Genomic DNA, 17,708 nt, shown 5'->3' on the forward strand with positions numbered 1-17,708 from the left:
TTTAAAGGGCACTCAGCAGAGCAACCAATTGCAAAAGTGTAACGAATTAATTTTTTGCAACCCATCACACTATTCACCTAACACTCTTGGTTTGAAATGAATTCCTGGAATAAATGTGTTACTCAATTTCAAACCCTGCTTATTATTCCTCATGCTAAATCTTCAGTCCTTAGTTTGGCCTCAGGCATATACCCTCAAAAGTTCTGTTTACCAAAAGCCCCTTCTGCCCAACTTATAACTCAAACCACACTCCCAAGTAACATTTTGAAAAGCAGTAATTTTTCTCAAGAATTTTATAACTAAATACAGATAAAACAAAGAGATGAAACACAACACAGCAGTATAATATTTATTTACCATTTCAAGCAGCAAAGCTTTGAAACCAGGAAATTCCCTTTTTACAAAACAATTTCCTTCCCAACCCTAATGGTTATTGTTTGCAAATACAAAGGACACAAAACATCTGCTTTATAGCTTTGTATGAACAAATTTTAAAACATATATACAGACATACCCCATTCTGTAGGGTACTTCATTTAGTCAAGAAGGTTAGTATGACCAAACCTGTTATCAAAGATTGTACCTGTATTCTTTCTTGAGTGAATTGCCGATATCTAATTTCACAAAAATCCTACCCTAGAAAAATTACTTTGACCCTCCTTTATATAGGAGCAAAAGAACCACAAAAACCAAAAAACCAACTTTGGAACTAAGAGAAATTTTTAACATATCTGAATATGAAGTTGTGACAAAGCACAGAAGAGTTAGAACAGTTTAATCCTAAATGCCAAAGCTGTTTCTGGCACCACAAAAAAAGAGAGGGAGGGAGAAAGTTGAAGTGGCAACAATGGTAAGAAAAGATACTTAAACAAGAGAAAAAAGAAAGTTAACAAAATTAGCTCAGGGGCTGCTGCAGGTATCAATGGCACAAGGTTCACAGTTCCTTCTTCAGTACACCACCACCAAATGTCAATGCACTGACATTTTTATAAGTATCTTCATTCTCTTAAAATACACCCAGAAATTATCTGTATGTTAAAATTCATAGAAATAGCCACATTTAGCTATACTTCAGGACACCCCGCCAGAAGGCAACCCTAAAGTATGCAACTACATATCCATGATGGGATGCCATACTCCACTTCTCTGGCATTATCCTCGCTACCAATGCCTCCGTTCTTTCTCATTGCTGCAGTTATCCTGGCACCCAAGGTGCACTCTTGAAAGCCCTGCTTGGGCTCAGGTCAAGGAAAACAGTAAATAATGGTTTCTGATGTTGTTGGACTACAATACAAACCAACCTCTAGACAGACAATTTCTATAACCTTACAATTAATGGCTACACAAACAGTATACTTTCAATATACAAAAACCAATATATTTTCATGGGTAATTTTCCTCTTAAGCTTTGTCTCTGATTTTTGTGTCCCAAAAAGTTATTCATTGTAACTCTGAAATCAGACATACCTCATGATGTTCCCCACACTGCTGTACAAACAATTCCTCTATTCCTCTAATGCCTGGTTTCTGCTTCTCCGCCAGACCAAATCTTCCCTAACCAACCCTTTAAAACTCAGCTCAAGTGCTTGGTAAGAAACAGTTCCCTTATGCCTCTAAATGGCCCTCTTCTTTGTTCCATCAGGATAGTGACTACACTGTGTCAATATCTACTTCTCTTAAGAGAATAATGAGTCTCTTATTAACACTTAGTAGTCCCAGAACACCCTCAATGTCTACCTGCATGTAACAGGTATCGAGAAAGACGTTCAACAAATGAGACTGTTTCCAATACAGATACAAAATGACAAAATGCCATTCATCAAAAATCTTATATACATAAACACCCTAGCTCTTTATCTAACACTCTTTTATTTCTTATTATCTATTAGGAACATTTCTTAGTGTATACTTGAGAAACTTTTACTGTAAATACATCTTTAAATGTATTAGTATTTTCAATGACTTAGTCCATTGCTAGGCTTGAATACAACCTTAAAAAATTGTAAAATAAGGTGAACATGATCCAACAGCATGAAATAAAAATATTACATGCTATTAAACATATTAAATATGTTTCTATATAATCATCCTACAGTAATAAGAAATCTATAAACATAAAAAATAGAAGTCACTGAAAAAAGGAAATTTATATTGAGTTTTAGTTTTTCAAAGGACTCTCAGGTATGACCTCTTTTGAGAGTAAAAAAAACAGGCTTAGAGAGTGATCTGACTTGCTAATAATAATGATCAAGACCTCTGAATTCAACACCACGTGCTTTGAAACATTCCATCTTCCTTTCATTAAGCCAATATCCTCAAGATGTCAATTAAAAAATTAAGTATTATCTGAAATTAAGTGTGCAGCAAACAAAAAGGGTGGACAAAGATAAAAAGCAATACAACTAAAATTAATATAAATAAGAAATATATGAAACAAAATCCAATAACTGAATCAAGAATACTCTTAGTACAGCAGAGTGAAACCTCAATAGGAGAAATGAAAACAGGATTCCTGATCTGACAAGTGAAATAACCAAGAATTAACACAGCTAAGACTTGAGTGGGACCTTGAAAACAAATGGAAGCAGTTCAGTGCAATAATGAATTGAGACTTAATGCATATTTAAATCTCAGATCCACAAACTGAGCAAATTGCTTAATGACAATATACTAAGTTTCGCTTCCTTACCTGCAAATCAGGGATAAATTTCTATCTCAATAGTATCTAGTACATTTGTAAGTTCTATAAATGTAGACTGTCTCTTCTACTTCCTTCCAAGGCAGGAAGATGATAATTAGACACAATACTAACAAGATGTTTCCTAGACCTGTTAGAATATATAGGAGCTGTTGTAAGCCACTAGAAGAAGATTAAAAAAAAAAAAATCTGAATGTGACTACTTACCTTTTAACTGTATCCTACTCAAGGCAGAAAGGAATGGGTTGTTCACCTAACAGCTTTAAGCAATTAAACATGCAAAAAAAAAACAAAAAAAAACAAAAAAAACTTAAGGAATTAAAACCTTAAACTGTATTTAGTGACTCCAGGCAAGCGTTTGATTCCAACATCCACATCATTGTTGCCTCACTAATTAAAAGAGGTATAAAGGTACCAGAAACATAATAGCTATTTAGCACATAACTATATTACATATCAAGGTATTCTGAAAAATAATTACATAAAAGTAGAGGTTAACAAGAGGTCTAATTGTGTAGCCCTTGATGTGACAGAGCCACTTTAAGGGTAATGAAAGAATACAGCCTAAGACAGCTCATAGAGATTAGCAAGATAGGAAACAGAGATTAGCAGGATACAAAAGTTAGTCTCATAAAAAAAAATAATAATAACAAAATCTTATAACAAAATAATACTCGAAGCACTTAAGGTCAAACCATAATTAAAAAAAAAATCACCAAATATAAAACATTTACTTTCATTTCCACAAAGGAATATACTCAAGAATTCTATAAAATACTACAACTTGAAGGATTTTGAAAACCCTAAAAGAAAGTACAAGCAACTTGAGAACTCTACTGAACTCTTGACAATGCCATCAGAAAACCCAGTAAGTCATTTGAAATAGTTACCTCAAGAAAACTCTTAAGACTTAAAAAAAAATTGGTTAACTTTAAGATAAAATATATCAGTGCTGTACTACAGTTAGTCCATGGCAATGGGCTTCAAATCTCCATAAGATGCATTTGCCCATAAACTGTATGTAATAATAGTGAGAATATGTAGAAATGCTAAGATAATACCACCATTAAACAAGAAGGCAGTAAAAATGGATAAAAGTCCCTCTTAGTATTTTTTTTGTTCTACTTAACAATATTGGTTGAATTCTGTAATTAATACAGTTATTCTTAAGTGTTGAAACTTAACTGAAAAGTGATCCCTGTTAAATATAAGAGTGGGAATAGGAGAGGGAAGAGATGCACAATTTGGAACATGCTCAAGCTGACTTACCTCAAACGGACAAGAGTTAAAAACATACCAGGGGATTCCAATTCAATCCCATCAAGGTGGTACGTACCAATACCATCTCACTAGTCCCAGTGATCAATTTCTGTTCACAATTGATCACAATGATAGGACTAAGAGCCAAAGGGATCACATAAACAAGACTAGTGTCTGCAAATACTAACCAATAGAATAATAAAGGGAGAGAACGATCCAACATGGGAAGCAGGATACACAGCACACCCATAGAATGGCGGATGTCCTAAACAGCACTCTGGCCTCATAATCAGCCCTTAAGGCATGTGGATCCGGCTGAAAAGCCCATGAGAGTATTTCAGGCATGGAAAGCCAAGACACTCTGGCAAAACAAACAAACAAACAAACAAACACACACACACAAAACCTAAATGAAAGATCTCTGCGAGTGAGAACCCAGTGGAAAGAACAGGTCATCAAAGAAGGAGGTACCTTTCTCCGAAAGGAGGAGAGAACTTCTACTTTGACCTTGTCTAAATATGAAACGAGTCGGTGAACTCAAAAGGCTTCCATAGCCTTGGCAACTCCTGACAAGAGCCTAGGGTGATTACTGATGCCATAAACAAGAGTATCAATTTGTTAAGTCAACAACAGGAGTCACTGTGCACTTACTCCTCATGTAGGATCTCTGTCCTTAATGTACTGTACATTGTTATTTAATGCTATAACTACTACTCAAACAGTATTTTTCACTTTGTGTTTCTATGTGGGTGCAAACTGTTGAAATCTTTACCTAATATATGCTAAACTGATCTTCTATATATAAAGAGAATTGAAAATGAATCTTGATGTGAATGGAAGGGGAGAGGGAGCGGGAAAGGGGAGGGTTGTGGGTGGGAGGGAAGTTATGGGGGGAGGGGGGACATTGTAAGCCATAAGCTGTACTTTGGAAATTTATATATATTAAAGTTAAAAAAATTAAAAAAAAAAATGGATACAAGTTCAATAGCCAGGAATAGTTTGACACTAGATTGGCTATGTATTTTTTTAAAAAGATATTAGGGAAAGAATTTTTTTAAAAAACGTATTAGTTTTATAGGAAAAACTTGAAAAATCTGTTACAATAATTCTGTTGTATCACATTTAAATATAAAAACACAAATCCTAGATAGTATACACTGGTAGAATAAAAAATAACAATCTACCTAAGAGATTAAGGAGAAGATCAGATATCCTTTTAGAAATAAATGTTGCATAAAGAGTTAGAAAAGATCAACACAAACAGTAAAATAATTGACAGGCTAACCTCAAAAAGACAAGACTGGACTATGACTACCTTCCAGATACATCCCACGGGAAGCAAACATAATTTCCAGTACCAAATAGTACCATATAAAAGCTTTCATTAAAGTCAAACAAATGAAATGTCAAAAGTACAAAAATATGGCACAAATAAGAGGAAAAACATGACTTACTAAAACAGGGTTCTAGTCACTTACCCAGGAAGGGAATTCCATAAAAGAATATTTTAATAGCTTATAAATCTCATTAAATTAACAAAATGATCTATATTCAGTATAGTAACCATCACTGGTTTACTGAAAACCACTACCTGTATATTTTAAGTGAAAAGTAAATAAATGGTTTGTGTATCCATTAAAATCCATATGGAATGGATCTGGCCAATAAAATGATATTAATCTTATGATTAATGCAGACGTGAAAGTTGTTGGACTCACCACAAACATTAAGTACATAATAGTAAATTTCAAAAGACAAGCAAACTGAAACAGTGCCAAGGCTGGGGCAAAATATATCTCAAATTAAGAAAATATTTTCATTAATGCAATCTTTAAACTTTTCTACAAAGATCTAATCCACAGGGCTTCATTAGAATCCCGACTCAGTCTTCAAGAATAACAAATGTTGGGGCTGGCATTGTGGCACGGCAGGTAAAACTGCCACCCAAAATGCTGGTTGGGCACTGGTTTGTGTCCAGGCTGCTACACTTCTGATCCAGCTCCCTAATGAAATGAAAAAAACAGTGGAAGATGCTTTGACATGCTATTAGTGTTTAAGCCCCTTCACCCATGTGGGAGACCCAGATGAAGCTCCTGGCTCTGGGCCTTGGCCTGGCCCAGCCCTGGCTGTTGTAGCCATCTCAGGAGTGAACCAGCAGATGGAAAATCTCTTTCAAATAAATAAATAAATTTAGAAAAAAAAAAAAAAAGAATGAATGAATGAATGTCACTTAACTCTATATTCATCCATATCGGAATCCCATTTTTACACCTAGAAGGGATTCTGCAGTGGGTCTTTTTCAGCCTCCTTGTCTATAATACCTGAGAGGTTGATCCTGGATGTACTAGGCCCAAGAGGATGTTATTAATCAGGTCATTTAGTATCATGAAGTAAATTAGAAGTGCAGTACTAACAATATCCAAGTAGCCTGAAAATTAGCGTTCTCATAAAAATATCATTTTGAAGGCTAACAAATGAAATTATACTGATAAAAAAACTGTAACACAACTAAAAAGAAAAATAGTTTAAATGTAATTATACTGACAAGAAAGCTGTCACAGTCCAATAAAAAAGTGTCAGCAAATTTACTGTTTTAAATGTCTTTGCCTCTTCTGACCAAGTAAACATAAGCACTTATCAGATGTACATTGCATTACCATGGCTACAGAAAAAAGGGTAGACATAAGACAAAAGATTCAATCAAAAACCCTAAAACATACAGACAGAAAACAAAAAAACAAAGCTGCCTTAATACCCAGAAAACTGGTCCAGTCACTAATAACTAAAAAGAACTTCTGTGAAGCTAAATAAATAAGAGGGAGGGAGGTATACTCTATAACCTTCTTAAATGAATCAATAGTGCTATAAAGAATACAAATTAACATTCAGAAGGAGAGTACCTATAGATAGTGCAATTTTATGGGTGACAAACTACAAGACTGAGTCACTGTAAAGTATTCACATAAATACTATCAACAGATGCCAGACACTAAAAATTTGTTTTAAACAAAAGCATGAAATTTTAAAAGGCACTTCGTGTTAACAATGGAAATAGTATTTTTGTACACTAAGTAACCTTACAGTCTTATACATATTTTACATCAAGAAATAACTTTTTAAGAAAAAACTCATTAAATACACGCCTTTTGAGAACACCAAATCAAACTTGCAACTATTCCAAGGCCTCCTAGAAAACCTAGAGATTTTTTTAATGATAGCCTAGGGGTCAGTGCTGTGGCATAGCAGGTTAAGCCACTGCTTGAAGTGCCGCCATCCCTTATGGGCACCAGTTTGAGTCCCAGCTGCTCCATTTCCAATCCAGCTCCCCACTAATGCACCTAGGAAAAGACAGAAGACAGTCCAAGATACCCACATGGGAAATCTAGAAGAAGTTCCTGGCTCCTGGCTTTGGCCTGGCCTAGCCCTCACGCTTGGCCATTTGGGGAATGAACCATTGGATGGAAGATCTATCTGTATCTCTGCTTTTCAAATAAATAAAATAAATATTAAAAAAAAAAAGGTTAGCCTAATAAGGAATTTTGTTGCAGGTTCTGCATAGTGCAGGTATAACAATTATCTAATTGTGGAGTTCCCTATTCTATTTGGATCACCTATCTAGATCGAGTAGCCACTTCTAGTTTTATAACATCAATATCATTCAAGTATGACAATGGATGATTTTAAAATTTAAAAAAGATAAACAAGTTAAGGTTATTGTTTCTGCAGTCAAAAAACAAATCTATAGGTAAAAACCATCCCCATCTTAAGTGTCAAATATTTTGACGTTCCTACTTGATCACCGATTTGATGACTGTCCAATACTTTTTACTTTCAGGGAAACAGAAGTCTCTGGAGACACAAGAGCATATCAATTAAAGAGTTAAGCAAAGTTACTTTTAGTTTATTACTAGGCAACATAAATATCACAAACAAAAGAGAATAGTGATTGTTTTACAAATATTTAAAGAAGAGCTACACAATGAGAATACTGTTAACAGTAATGAAATACTTTAAGTGATTAAGGTGCTAAGTTTTGTGTGTTTTTTACCACAATGTAAAAAGGAAAAAAGAAAGTGGGAGCATGATATGAGAAATGCCAAATCAGTTTCACAGAATCATGTCTTCAAGCATTATTTATTTTGGTTTAGATTTTGGCAAATAAGGTTATCTCAAAAATCATCAAGTTTGTGATATAGCATCCTAATTCAAGACAAGGAAGAGAGAGAAATGGAAAAGTGGAATGGTTTGAAGTAGTCCAAGCTAAACAAGAATATGTATGTGCAGCCACATAAAATGTTTTTCAAAGTCTGTCTCTCCCATGAGATCCCTGGAAGTACTTTCACAGAAGACAACTACAGTCAAGAGCATGAGACTACTTGATTGGTATAATACACATTATGAGCTATAAAAATCTGTGCTATTACTTTTTACACCCTTGTTTCTTTTCAGGTAATCAGTGTTTTCCTCAAGTTCAGTTGGGAAGACAGTTTGTTGAGCCTGGCATAGATGTAATGAAATACAAGTAATACTTTGTGGGAAAGTTAGAAAAATAAGATAAATATTAACTCTAGAAATGATTTGGCTAAATGATCTTTTTCAACACTATTTCAGGATCAATCCACAAATAAGATGAACCGGACCAATAAAGTACCATGAAGTTATCTCATAAAATAACTTCCAGCAGGGAAATGGTGCCTTCAACCTCTATGGCACAAAAATAAGTGGAGAAGAAAAGTAGATTTTAAAAGGGGCACTAAATATGGATATGATGGGGATGGGGAACAAGCTTCCAAAAACTATTAAAAAGTTGGGCACCAGGAAAACGGTCAATCACCACTGTGCAAAATCTACAGCAAGAACAGAAACCACATAACCGCTGTATCAGTGCTGTATTCTACTAATAGCAAATACCCAAAACACCATGATCAAGCAGATGAAAAAAAAAACCTGATGTTTGACAAACCAAACCAAGAAGCTTCAGAATTATAAATCCATCAATTGGAAACTTTTTTTTTTTGGTTGCCAAGCAGGTAATACCAGATTATGTATTCAGACCCCTCAAACGTGACATTTTCTCCATTCCCAAAGTCAGGCTGTGAAGGGCTGGTGTAAGATATAGCCACTGCCTTGAAATTAAAGGGAAGATATCATCAGACATATAACTGAGGTATCTGCTGCTAGTTCCAAATGGTAGAAAATCATTATTGGGCGCAAAAAGATAAGTCATCTCTTATGGTGAGTCTGAGTAAATTAATCAGTTAACCAAAAACACATCACGGAAGTCTTGATTTCAAGATTAATGGATATCATCATTTAAATAGATACCCAGAAACAGAAGCCTGTGGGTTGTTCTCTTCACTATATCCACAGTTATTCTTTAAATCTCAAGGATTTCTCAACAAAATGTAGCTTGACGGCATCCCACTTTATTACAACAAGGAAAACAGACTGTCAGACATGTTCGGAATTTCTGCTCTTAATTAAGAGTTGAGAGTTGTATGCCTCGATGGTATGAATGACATCTTTAATTCCAGGGCACTGATGTGTGTATCTTTTTTTGTATTTAAAGTGTTGCACATTATCAAGCTTGAAAGAATTAACAACTTGTTTAGAAGGTAGGTTTGTTTAAGAAGGCCATTTTGGTGAAAGGCCCACGATGATTAGGTCTTACAGTTTGTCTGTAATGAGAGTTTGATAGGTAAAAGGCTATTAGGATTGATGACAACAAAGATTTCTCTCATATGTGGCTTTATGAGTGCTGATGGTATGGCAGCCAGCAATCTTGACGAAGACAGTTACTGAGAAAATTTCTAGAGATGGTAACAGGTCAAAAAGTCCTTTTCTAGCTGATGTCCATAGTAAACCTGTGATATCCAGCTATCCCAACTGGAAACAAACTGGATTTATCAAAATTTCATTTGAATTCCAGCTGACATATACTTCATAGCTGACAATGAAGTCTCATAGAGCTTGATGACAGTACTAACTCTTGGTGAGTTGATGGTCTTGACATAGAGACTGTAATAGATTTTTCACTTTGTGAAGATCTGTCAAGCTGAAGTTTGATCAAGGAAGCAAAGATGACCTAAAAATGACACATTTATCTCTGCTTTTAGTAAACGGGGATCCCGTAGTAGTTTATTTCCAGAATGAAAATCTGCTAGTCCTCAGTTTACCACTAAGATTTCCTGAGGAACAATGCATATATGTTTCTTTAATCACAAGAGGATTCAGATTCCTGAGTGCCCTCCTCCTCCTCCTCCTAGAAATAATAAACATCTTCCTAACAGGAATAGTCTTCATTGCTCACCTGGCCAATTATATACTTCATTCCAAAAATCTGGAATCCAAACATCAGCTGGGACCACACCAGACATTCAGTTTTTCAGATCTTTTCCCATCTGTTAATCTTGTTTGTATGAGAAGGAACGAGCAAAGGTTCTTGGATGACTGGCTAAATATGAACAGGTTACTAATTCTTGTACCCATGGCGTTCTGGAGATTCTCCTTTTTTTCTGTACCTATATGGATGATTTCGGGGTTTGTACCAATCTCCTTTGGTGTATCCTCTGTTGTAATAATGTGCTTTCTGATCATGACTATAAAAGTATCGATGCTGATTATAGTATCTGTGATCCTTATAGTCATTTTCTTTTATACTGTTTTCTTCTGCAACAATAGCATTCACATCTTGTCCAAAAAGGGAAATACCATCAAAGGGCAAGTGTGAGATCTTCTCTTGGGTTTTCTTACTGAGAGATGTAAGTCGAAGCCAGGCCTGCCTCCTATAGTCTATTGCCATGGCCATAACTCTGACTACAGAGTCCATGATGTCCCTAGTAGTACAAAGCTGCCAAAGACCTGCATCCATACCATCAGATATTATACATCTTGCTCTTCCACGATCAAACTCTGGGTCATGAACCAGATCCTCCATGTCTTCCCAGAGTTTACGCTGATACTGAGTCATGTAGGCCATGTAGCTAGCAGCCCGGGCTGCAATGGAGGCAGCATGATAGAACCTACAACCCATGACCTCCATTTCTTTTGAGGTAGAATCTAGAGGGGATGTTGTGCTTCCTCTTTTACTGTGCTCTAATGCTTCTACAATAGGGCCCTCAGCTGGTGGATTTGGTTGGAAAGGAGATGTGTCCTTAGCCACAGGATATACCCTGTGTCCCATGAAGGAAGAAGGATGGCAATCAGCAGGGTCCTTAAAAACCTCAGTAGTGGCAATTCTCAAAAGAGGATGCAATGGAGGAACCAAACGTTTTTTAGAGGTCACACAATCAGGTTTCCCTTCACATGATTCTGCTTCAGACTGTAATGTTACCCTCTTTATAACACCTCTTTGTTCCATTCTCTTCAAAAGACCTGTGAAACTAGATTGGCTGGGGTCAGCTGGCTGCCCTTTGTCATCAGCTGATGGGGATTTGCAATCAGCCTCTTCTTCAACTGTGGATAAATGTTCTTCTTTAGAGGTAGATATGTCCCAAGGCACTGAGGAGTTCTCACTTGGCCTAGAATGGTGAAATCGAAAACAGCTCCTAGACTGCAGATCACGTATCACCCGGGACATCTCAGCCACTTGTGTCTGGAGATAGAGGATGGCATCCTGTCCATGCTGTGAAGCTGAAGAAGACTCTATAGGTAAATTCTCCTTAACCTCAGAAGAGGCCAAGGATTCTTGGGGGATCAGAAGAGAAGGTGAATGCAGAGTCTGATAATTTTGTGATGGTTTAAGTGTCTCTGTATCAGAAATCTTAATATCTGAATTATTTTGATCATTTTTCTGTTTCTCCAATGGGTTCTCAACAGAGGAAGGTTGAGAAACTATCCTTTGTGGACTGCTGGAGCAACTCCCTAAGGAGGAGCTGCTGTCTCCAATGGGAAGAGGAGTATTGCAGCTAGAGCACATTTCTGGGCGATGATTCTCAGAGGATGGCACCTTAGATTCAGGCATTCTCTGGGTTATCCACATGAACAAGAAAACCAAGGAAGAAAAAAAATATGCTTTTAATATGTTAACTTTCAAGTGCAGAGATGCATGTCCAGTAAGTAGCACTCAATTTTTAAGGTATTATAATTAAAAGAACAATCCACTACAAGTCATCAAAATGATTACAAAAGTCAAATCCTTAAAATTCACTATTCCATATCACAGTATCAACCACTGGTATTAATCTAGAAGTCTAAAAATCAGTAACACTAAGCTCAGTTCAAGTGGTGCTATGCTGGCCTGCTACTTGGTTTTTGTGCAAGGATAAGAAGAGGTGTTCAGATCACAAGTATTAACAATTGAAAGAAAAAATCCATTTCAACATATAAGCCAGCAAGTGGAAGCTAATGATGGTAGAGAAAACTTGTGAAAAGTTCTACTGAAACAAAAAACAAGTTTACCAAAACTCTCTTATAAAAGAGAGTCATTTTTAAGCCCTTTCAAAACTACTGCCATTCACTCTCCATCAATAACGTTCCAGTTGTTTGGTCCGAAATTTTTAGCTTGTGGTTTTAAGGAGTTTACTTAGATATTTGTTACCTCATTTCATCCTCACAACAACCCTGTGAGGTAGGTATTTTCCTTAATTGATTAAAAAACATGTGAGGTGAAAAAGTAATTTAAATTGAAAAATTAGTAAAGAGTAAAGCTGCATCTTAAATCCAGGTATTTTGATTCAAGTCAAGTTTCAATTCCCTGTATCACAGAGCAAGACGCTTTTTGGACATTGTGAGCAAGTGCCAAGAGTTCCCTAATCCATCAAGAAAACAGCTCATTAATAGAAATCTGGGCTAGGGCAAAGAGATGAACGCAAGATTGCTACAAAGGCCCCAATTAGTTCGATTTTCAGAGTAACAAATACTGGTTTAAGGGTCAAACCCACAATCAGTAAGTCACCGGTTAACATAAATAACTCTAAAATGTAAGGGGAAAGAGGAGGCTGAAACGGATGACATAAATAACTTATCACCTATAAACTGTTACCCACATTCTATTCCCCAAAGGATCTTCACATATCCTTTCTTCTAAGAGGAAACAAATTTTCAGTAGCCACATAACTCTGGAAGAAAAAGGCTCAGTTCTATAGGGTGCCTGAGGAGAATACAACAAAGGAGAACGGCAAGAGGAGTCAAAAAGCTTGCAGATATCATTACATTTCCTCTTTATCAGGTATCACTTCCTAGGCTTAGAACTTCCTGAGGTCATATTATCTTTTCACTGAAAGTAGAGAAACAAAATTGAAGCAGGAGATGTTCTGAGTAAAGAATTCCTTTGACCACCAAGTATGGCCCTCTGAAACAGAAATGGGCCATTCTCTAAAGGACTATCACTTGAGATTGCCTCTTAAGTGACACAGGAAAAAATCTGAAGCATATGTACTTACATCACTATGAGAGGTGCTAGGCTCTTCGTCATCACTGCTGACCAGATCAATGTATTCAAGAACAGGTCTTAAAGGTCCTTCCTAAAAAAAAAATTTAGCAAATTCACAAATCATGAACAGTTATTCAAATCAAATTGATATTTAAAGCAATGAATATTTTCAGGATGGGCAAGAATTCCTCTGAAGCAGCAGCCTAATGGGCGGCAGAAAATAACTAGAACAAAAGAAAAGAAGGAAACATTTTGAGCACATTAACAAGAAATGATTATAAAACCTAAAAGCAAAAGCCTAAACCCTGGTAGAGTATTAAGTCCAAGCCTATTGCCTGGAAAAGGAAAGTACAAGAACAATGTTAATAAGAGAATAGATATTATGATCTTTTGAGCCAGAAGGGTATCAATAATCTGTTAAAATCTCCACACATCTCTGACAGCTTGGCTTCATCTCCTACCCTTAGAGACTCAAGGTCAAATGTCTTCTCCATCCTTTCCAATTATGATTATTTTTTTACAGACCAGATTTAAAAGCCTAGATTTTAATCTATAGGCAAAAGATAAGTAAGATGGGGATTACATTGAAAGCTGTGCTTCAGGCCGGCGCCGTAGCTCACTAGGCTAATCCTCCGCCTTGCGGCGCCGGCACACAGGGTTCTAGTGCCGGTTGGGGCGCCGGATTCTGTCCCGGTTGCCCCTCTTCCAGGCCAGCTCTCTGCTGTGGCCAGGGAGTGCAGTGGAGGATGGCCCAAGTACTTGGGCCCTGCATCCCATGGGAGACCAGGATAAGTACCTGGCTCCTGCCATCGGATCAGCGCGGTGCGCCGGCTGCAGCGCACCAGCCACGGTGGCCATTGGAGGGTGAACCAACGACAAAGGAAGACCTTTCTCTCTGTCTCTCTCTCTCTCACTGTCCACTCTGCCTGTCAAAAAAAGAAAAAAAGAAAAAAAGAAAAAAAGAAAAAAAAAAGCTGTGCTTCAACAAGATTAATCACCTAAGAATATAGGCAGTGGAGAAAGTCCAGTAACTAAAACAGGACCACAATGCAGAACAAACTGGTGATAAGAAAGGTGAGCTAGTGCACACATTAGAGAATATGGGTAAAACAGGGGAAAAAATTGGCTATTAAACAAAACCAAAGAATCAAAGCAGTCTCTCTAAGGTTTCCAACTCAGGTGACTAGAATACTAAAGCCATTAGTATGAATTTGGAACTCGGACACAGACAACCGATGTTATTACATAATGGATTGAAGTACCAGTGATACACAAGAGGTATCTGGCAGACAGCTGTAAATGCACACTTGTAATCTGCAGGTTTGAACATACCTGGAATTAGAGATTTAAGAGTTGTTCCCCTAAAGACTTAAAACTCTAGAATTAAAATAAAAATATGGTATTACCTCAACAAACTGTTAATCCTAAATGTACCAAAAACAATGAGCACCAAGAGGATGCCACTGAATTGGCAAAAGTACAATTTAAAATGTTTTTAAGAGAGTTTTAAAGAAAGAAGTGAGCATGGAAGTCAGACTCTAAAAAATTAACAGAAGGGGTCTTGCAAAGTTGAGCATCCCATATGGGCATAGGTTTGAGACCAGCTGCTCCTCTTTCTATCCAGCTCCCTGTTAATGTACCTAAAAAAGCAGTGAAATATGGCACAAGTATTTGGGCTCCTGCCACCCAATGTGGGAGGCACGGATGGAGTTCCTGGCTCCCAGCTTTGGCCTTGGACCAGCCAGGGGCCGGTGAGGCCATCTGGGGAGTGAGTCAACAGAGGGAAGATCTCTTTCTCCCTCTCTTGCTGTCACTCCACCTTTCAAGCAAATAAATACTTTTTAAAAAAAAAAGGATTATTATTTTTAAAAATTTAGTATACTGGAAATAAGATAAAGGATAACAGGAGAAAATATGGTTGAAGGAAAGATATCTTACGGTAGGGAAGTTGCCTATTTGAGATAGAGATTAAGATCTAGTTAATGATCACCTTTCCTAGAAGAGGCATCCAGTTTCAAAGATAGCTTATTTCTCCATAGGCTATGAATTCAACCCAACTAGAAAACTGTTATACTTTTGGGTAGATCCATCTGGACACCCAGCCAAAGGGTAAAACTTTTAGGGCATGATTCTGTAATAGAGATTTAGGATTTTCCTTTTTTTTTTTTTTTTTGATTCATTTATTTATTTGAAAGACATAATTAGAGAGAGGTGGTTCACTTCCCAGATGGCCACAATGCCAGGGCTGGGAAAGGCCAAAGCCAGGAGCTAGCAGCTTCATCCAGGTCTCTCACATGGGTGCAGAGGCCCAACACTTGGGCCATCTCCCGCTGCTTTCCTAGGCACATTAGCAGGGAGCTAGATCAGCAGTGGAGCAGCTGGGACTCGAACTCATGCCTATATGGAATGCTGACATTGCACACAGCAGCTTTATCACTACACCACAGTGCTAGCCCCAGGATTTTCTCTCAAATAAGAAGGGACGAAGGGAAGAAGGAAGGCAGGAAGGAAGGGAAAAAAAAGCAAGAGAGGAACAGAATGGCAGAACGCGATTGAAGTTGTCAAAATTATATGTTCAGTCCAAGAAGGAAGTAGAAGAGACAAAAATATAACAGCTTTTCGCATTCATATCATCACCTTGGATTGTTCTCTTCATGAAATGTGGTCTTAGGGGCAGGTACTGTGGCACAATGTGTTAAGCTGCCACCTGCAGTGCAGGCATCCCCAGCTGTTCCGCTTCCATCTAGCTCTCTGCTCTTCTGCCTGGGAAAGCAGCAGAGGATGACCCAAGAGCTTGGGCCCCTACACCCATGTTAGAGACCTGGAAAAAGCTTGGGTCCTGGCTTAGGACAGGACCAACTCCACAACATCCATTTTGGGAGTGAACCAGTGGATGGAAGCTCACTCGTGCTCTAACTCTGCCTTTCAAATAAATTAATTAATTTTTAAAAAAATGTAGTTTAAGGCCAGCACTGTGGCACGGAGGTTAAACTGTCATGATGTCAGCATCCCACGAGTGCCAGTTCAATTCCTGGATGCTCCGCTTTCAATCCAGCTTCTTATTAACATGCCTGAGAATGCAGCAGAAAATGGCCCAAGTGCTTGGGCCCCTGCTACCCATGTGAGGGACCTGGATGGAGTTCCAGGATTCTGGCTTCAGTTTGGCCCAGCCCTGATTATAGCAGCCATTTGAGGAGTGAAACAGCATAGAAGAGCTCTTGATCTCTCTTTCTGTCTCTATATATAATTCTACCTTTCAAATTAATAAAACTTTTAAAAAATGTGTTTTTCAACCTTTTATCACAGGTCCACATACAGTAAACCAAGGGGCTGGTGGGGTGGCATAGTGGGCTAAGCCTCCACCGATGGCACTGGCATCCATATGGGTGCCAGTTCTAGTCCCAACTGCTCCTCTTCTGATTCAGCTTTCTGCTATGCTCTGGGAAAGCAGTAGTATATGGCCCAAGCAATTGAGGCCCTGCACCCGTGTGGGAGACCCAGAAGAAACTCCTGGATCCTGGCTTTGGCCCGGCCCAGCTCTGGCCATTGTGGCCATTTGGGGAGTGAACCAGCAGACTGTAGACTGTTCTCTCTCTCTCTCTCTCTAACTCTACCTCTCAAGTAAAGAAATAAAATCTTAAAAAAAAAAAAAAAGTAAACCAAGAAAGCCACCAGGGAACCAGAAACAGACAGGCAGGGACTGTTTCCACAAACAGAGAAAAAGTAAAGAACAAAGGGCAATAAAAAAATGACAAAACCTAAGGCAAATAAAATGGGTAGAAAAAAATAGAATAGTAAAGGGCCAGCACTGTGGCATATCAGGTAAAGCCACTGCCTGCAGTGCTGTCAGTCCATATGGATGCCAGTTCGAGTCCCAGCTGCTCATCTTCTGATCCAGCTCTGTGCTATAGCCTGGGAAAGCAGTGGAAGATGACCCAAGTGCTTAAGCCCTGCATCCACGTGGGAGACCTGGAAGAGGCTCCACGGTCCTGGCTTCGGATCAGCCCAGCTCCGGCTGTTGTAGCCACTTGGGAAGTGAATCAGAGGATGGAAGACCTCTCTCTCTCTCTGCCTCTCTATAACTCTGTCTTTCAAATAAATAAATAAATCTTTAAAAAAAATAAGAAAAACAGTAACAAACAGGATTAAAAAGTAGCTGCAGAAATAGAAAGGGCAAGAATAAGAATGAAAAAAACTTTCAAGAAATTTATTACTGGAGTGGACCATTATACTAGTATGCAACCATTTCTGAAGTACAAGAGAAACAATTTGATGTCACTTACATTAATAAAGAGAATAAAACAGAAGCAGGGTTTCTTAGTTAACAAAAAGCTTAAGTGATTCAGAATATTTATTCATTCAATATTTAATAATAGT

The 17,708-nt window shown here is 37.7% G+C and overlaps 1 protein-coding gene across 5 annotated transcripts in view; it reads right to left on the reverse strand.

The window, feature by feature from the left end:
• Window positions 1-17,708, reverse strand: part of ZNF451 (zinc finger protein 451) — an 80,847-nt gene that overhangs the window by 58,358 nt on the left and 4,781 nt on the right. For 3 of the 5 annotated variants that reach the window (XR_011388659.2, XM_008263071.5, XM_070073913.1), the window contains exon 3: window positions 13,342-13,422. Coding sequence is in view for 4 of the 5 variants with exons in the window: in XM_008263071.5 (XP_008261293.3) it covers window positions 13,342-13,422 (81 nt within the window). In the remaining variant the exon portion in view is untranslated. Of the gene's footprint in view, window positions 1-7,833; window positions 11,925-12,945; window positions 13,050-13,341; window positions 13,423-17,708 lie in introns of those variants that run through there. The other 2 variants (XM_089333084.1, XM_008263073.5) reach the window with 2 other exon arrangements.

The sequence above is a fragment of the Oryctolagus cuniculus genome, chromosome 5 (genome assembly GCF_051225735.1).
Source record: "Oryctolagus cuniculus isolate XC-2025 breed Fujian yellow rabbit chromosome 5, ASM5122573v1, whole genome shotgun sequence".
Classification (NCBI taxonomy): Eukaryota; Metazoa; Chordata; class Mammalia; order Lagomorpha; family Leporidae; genus Oryctolagus; species Oryctolagus cuniculus.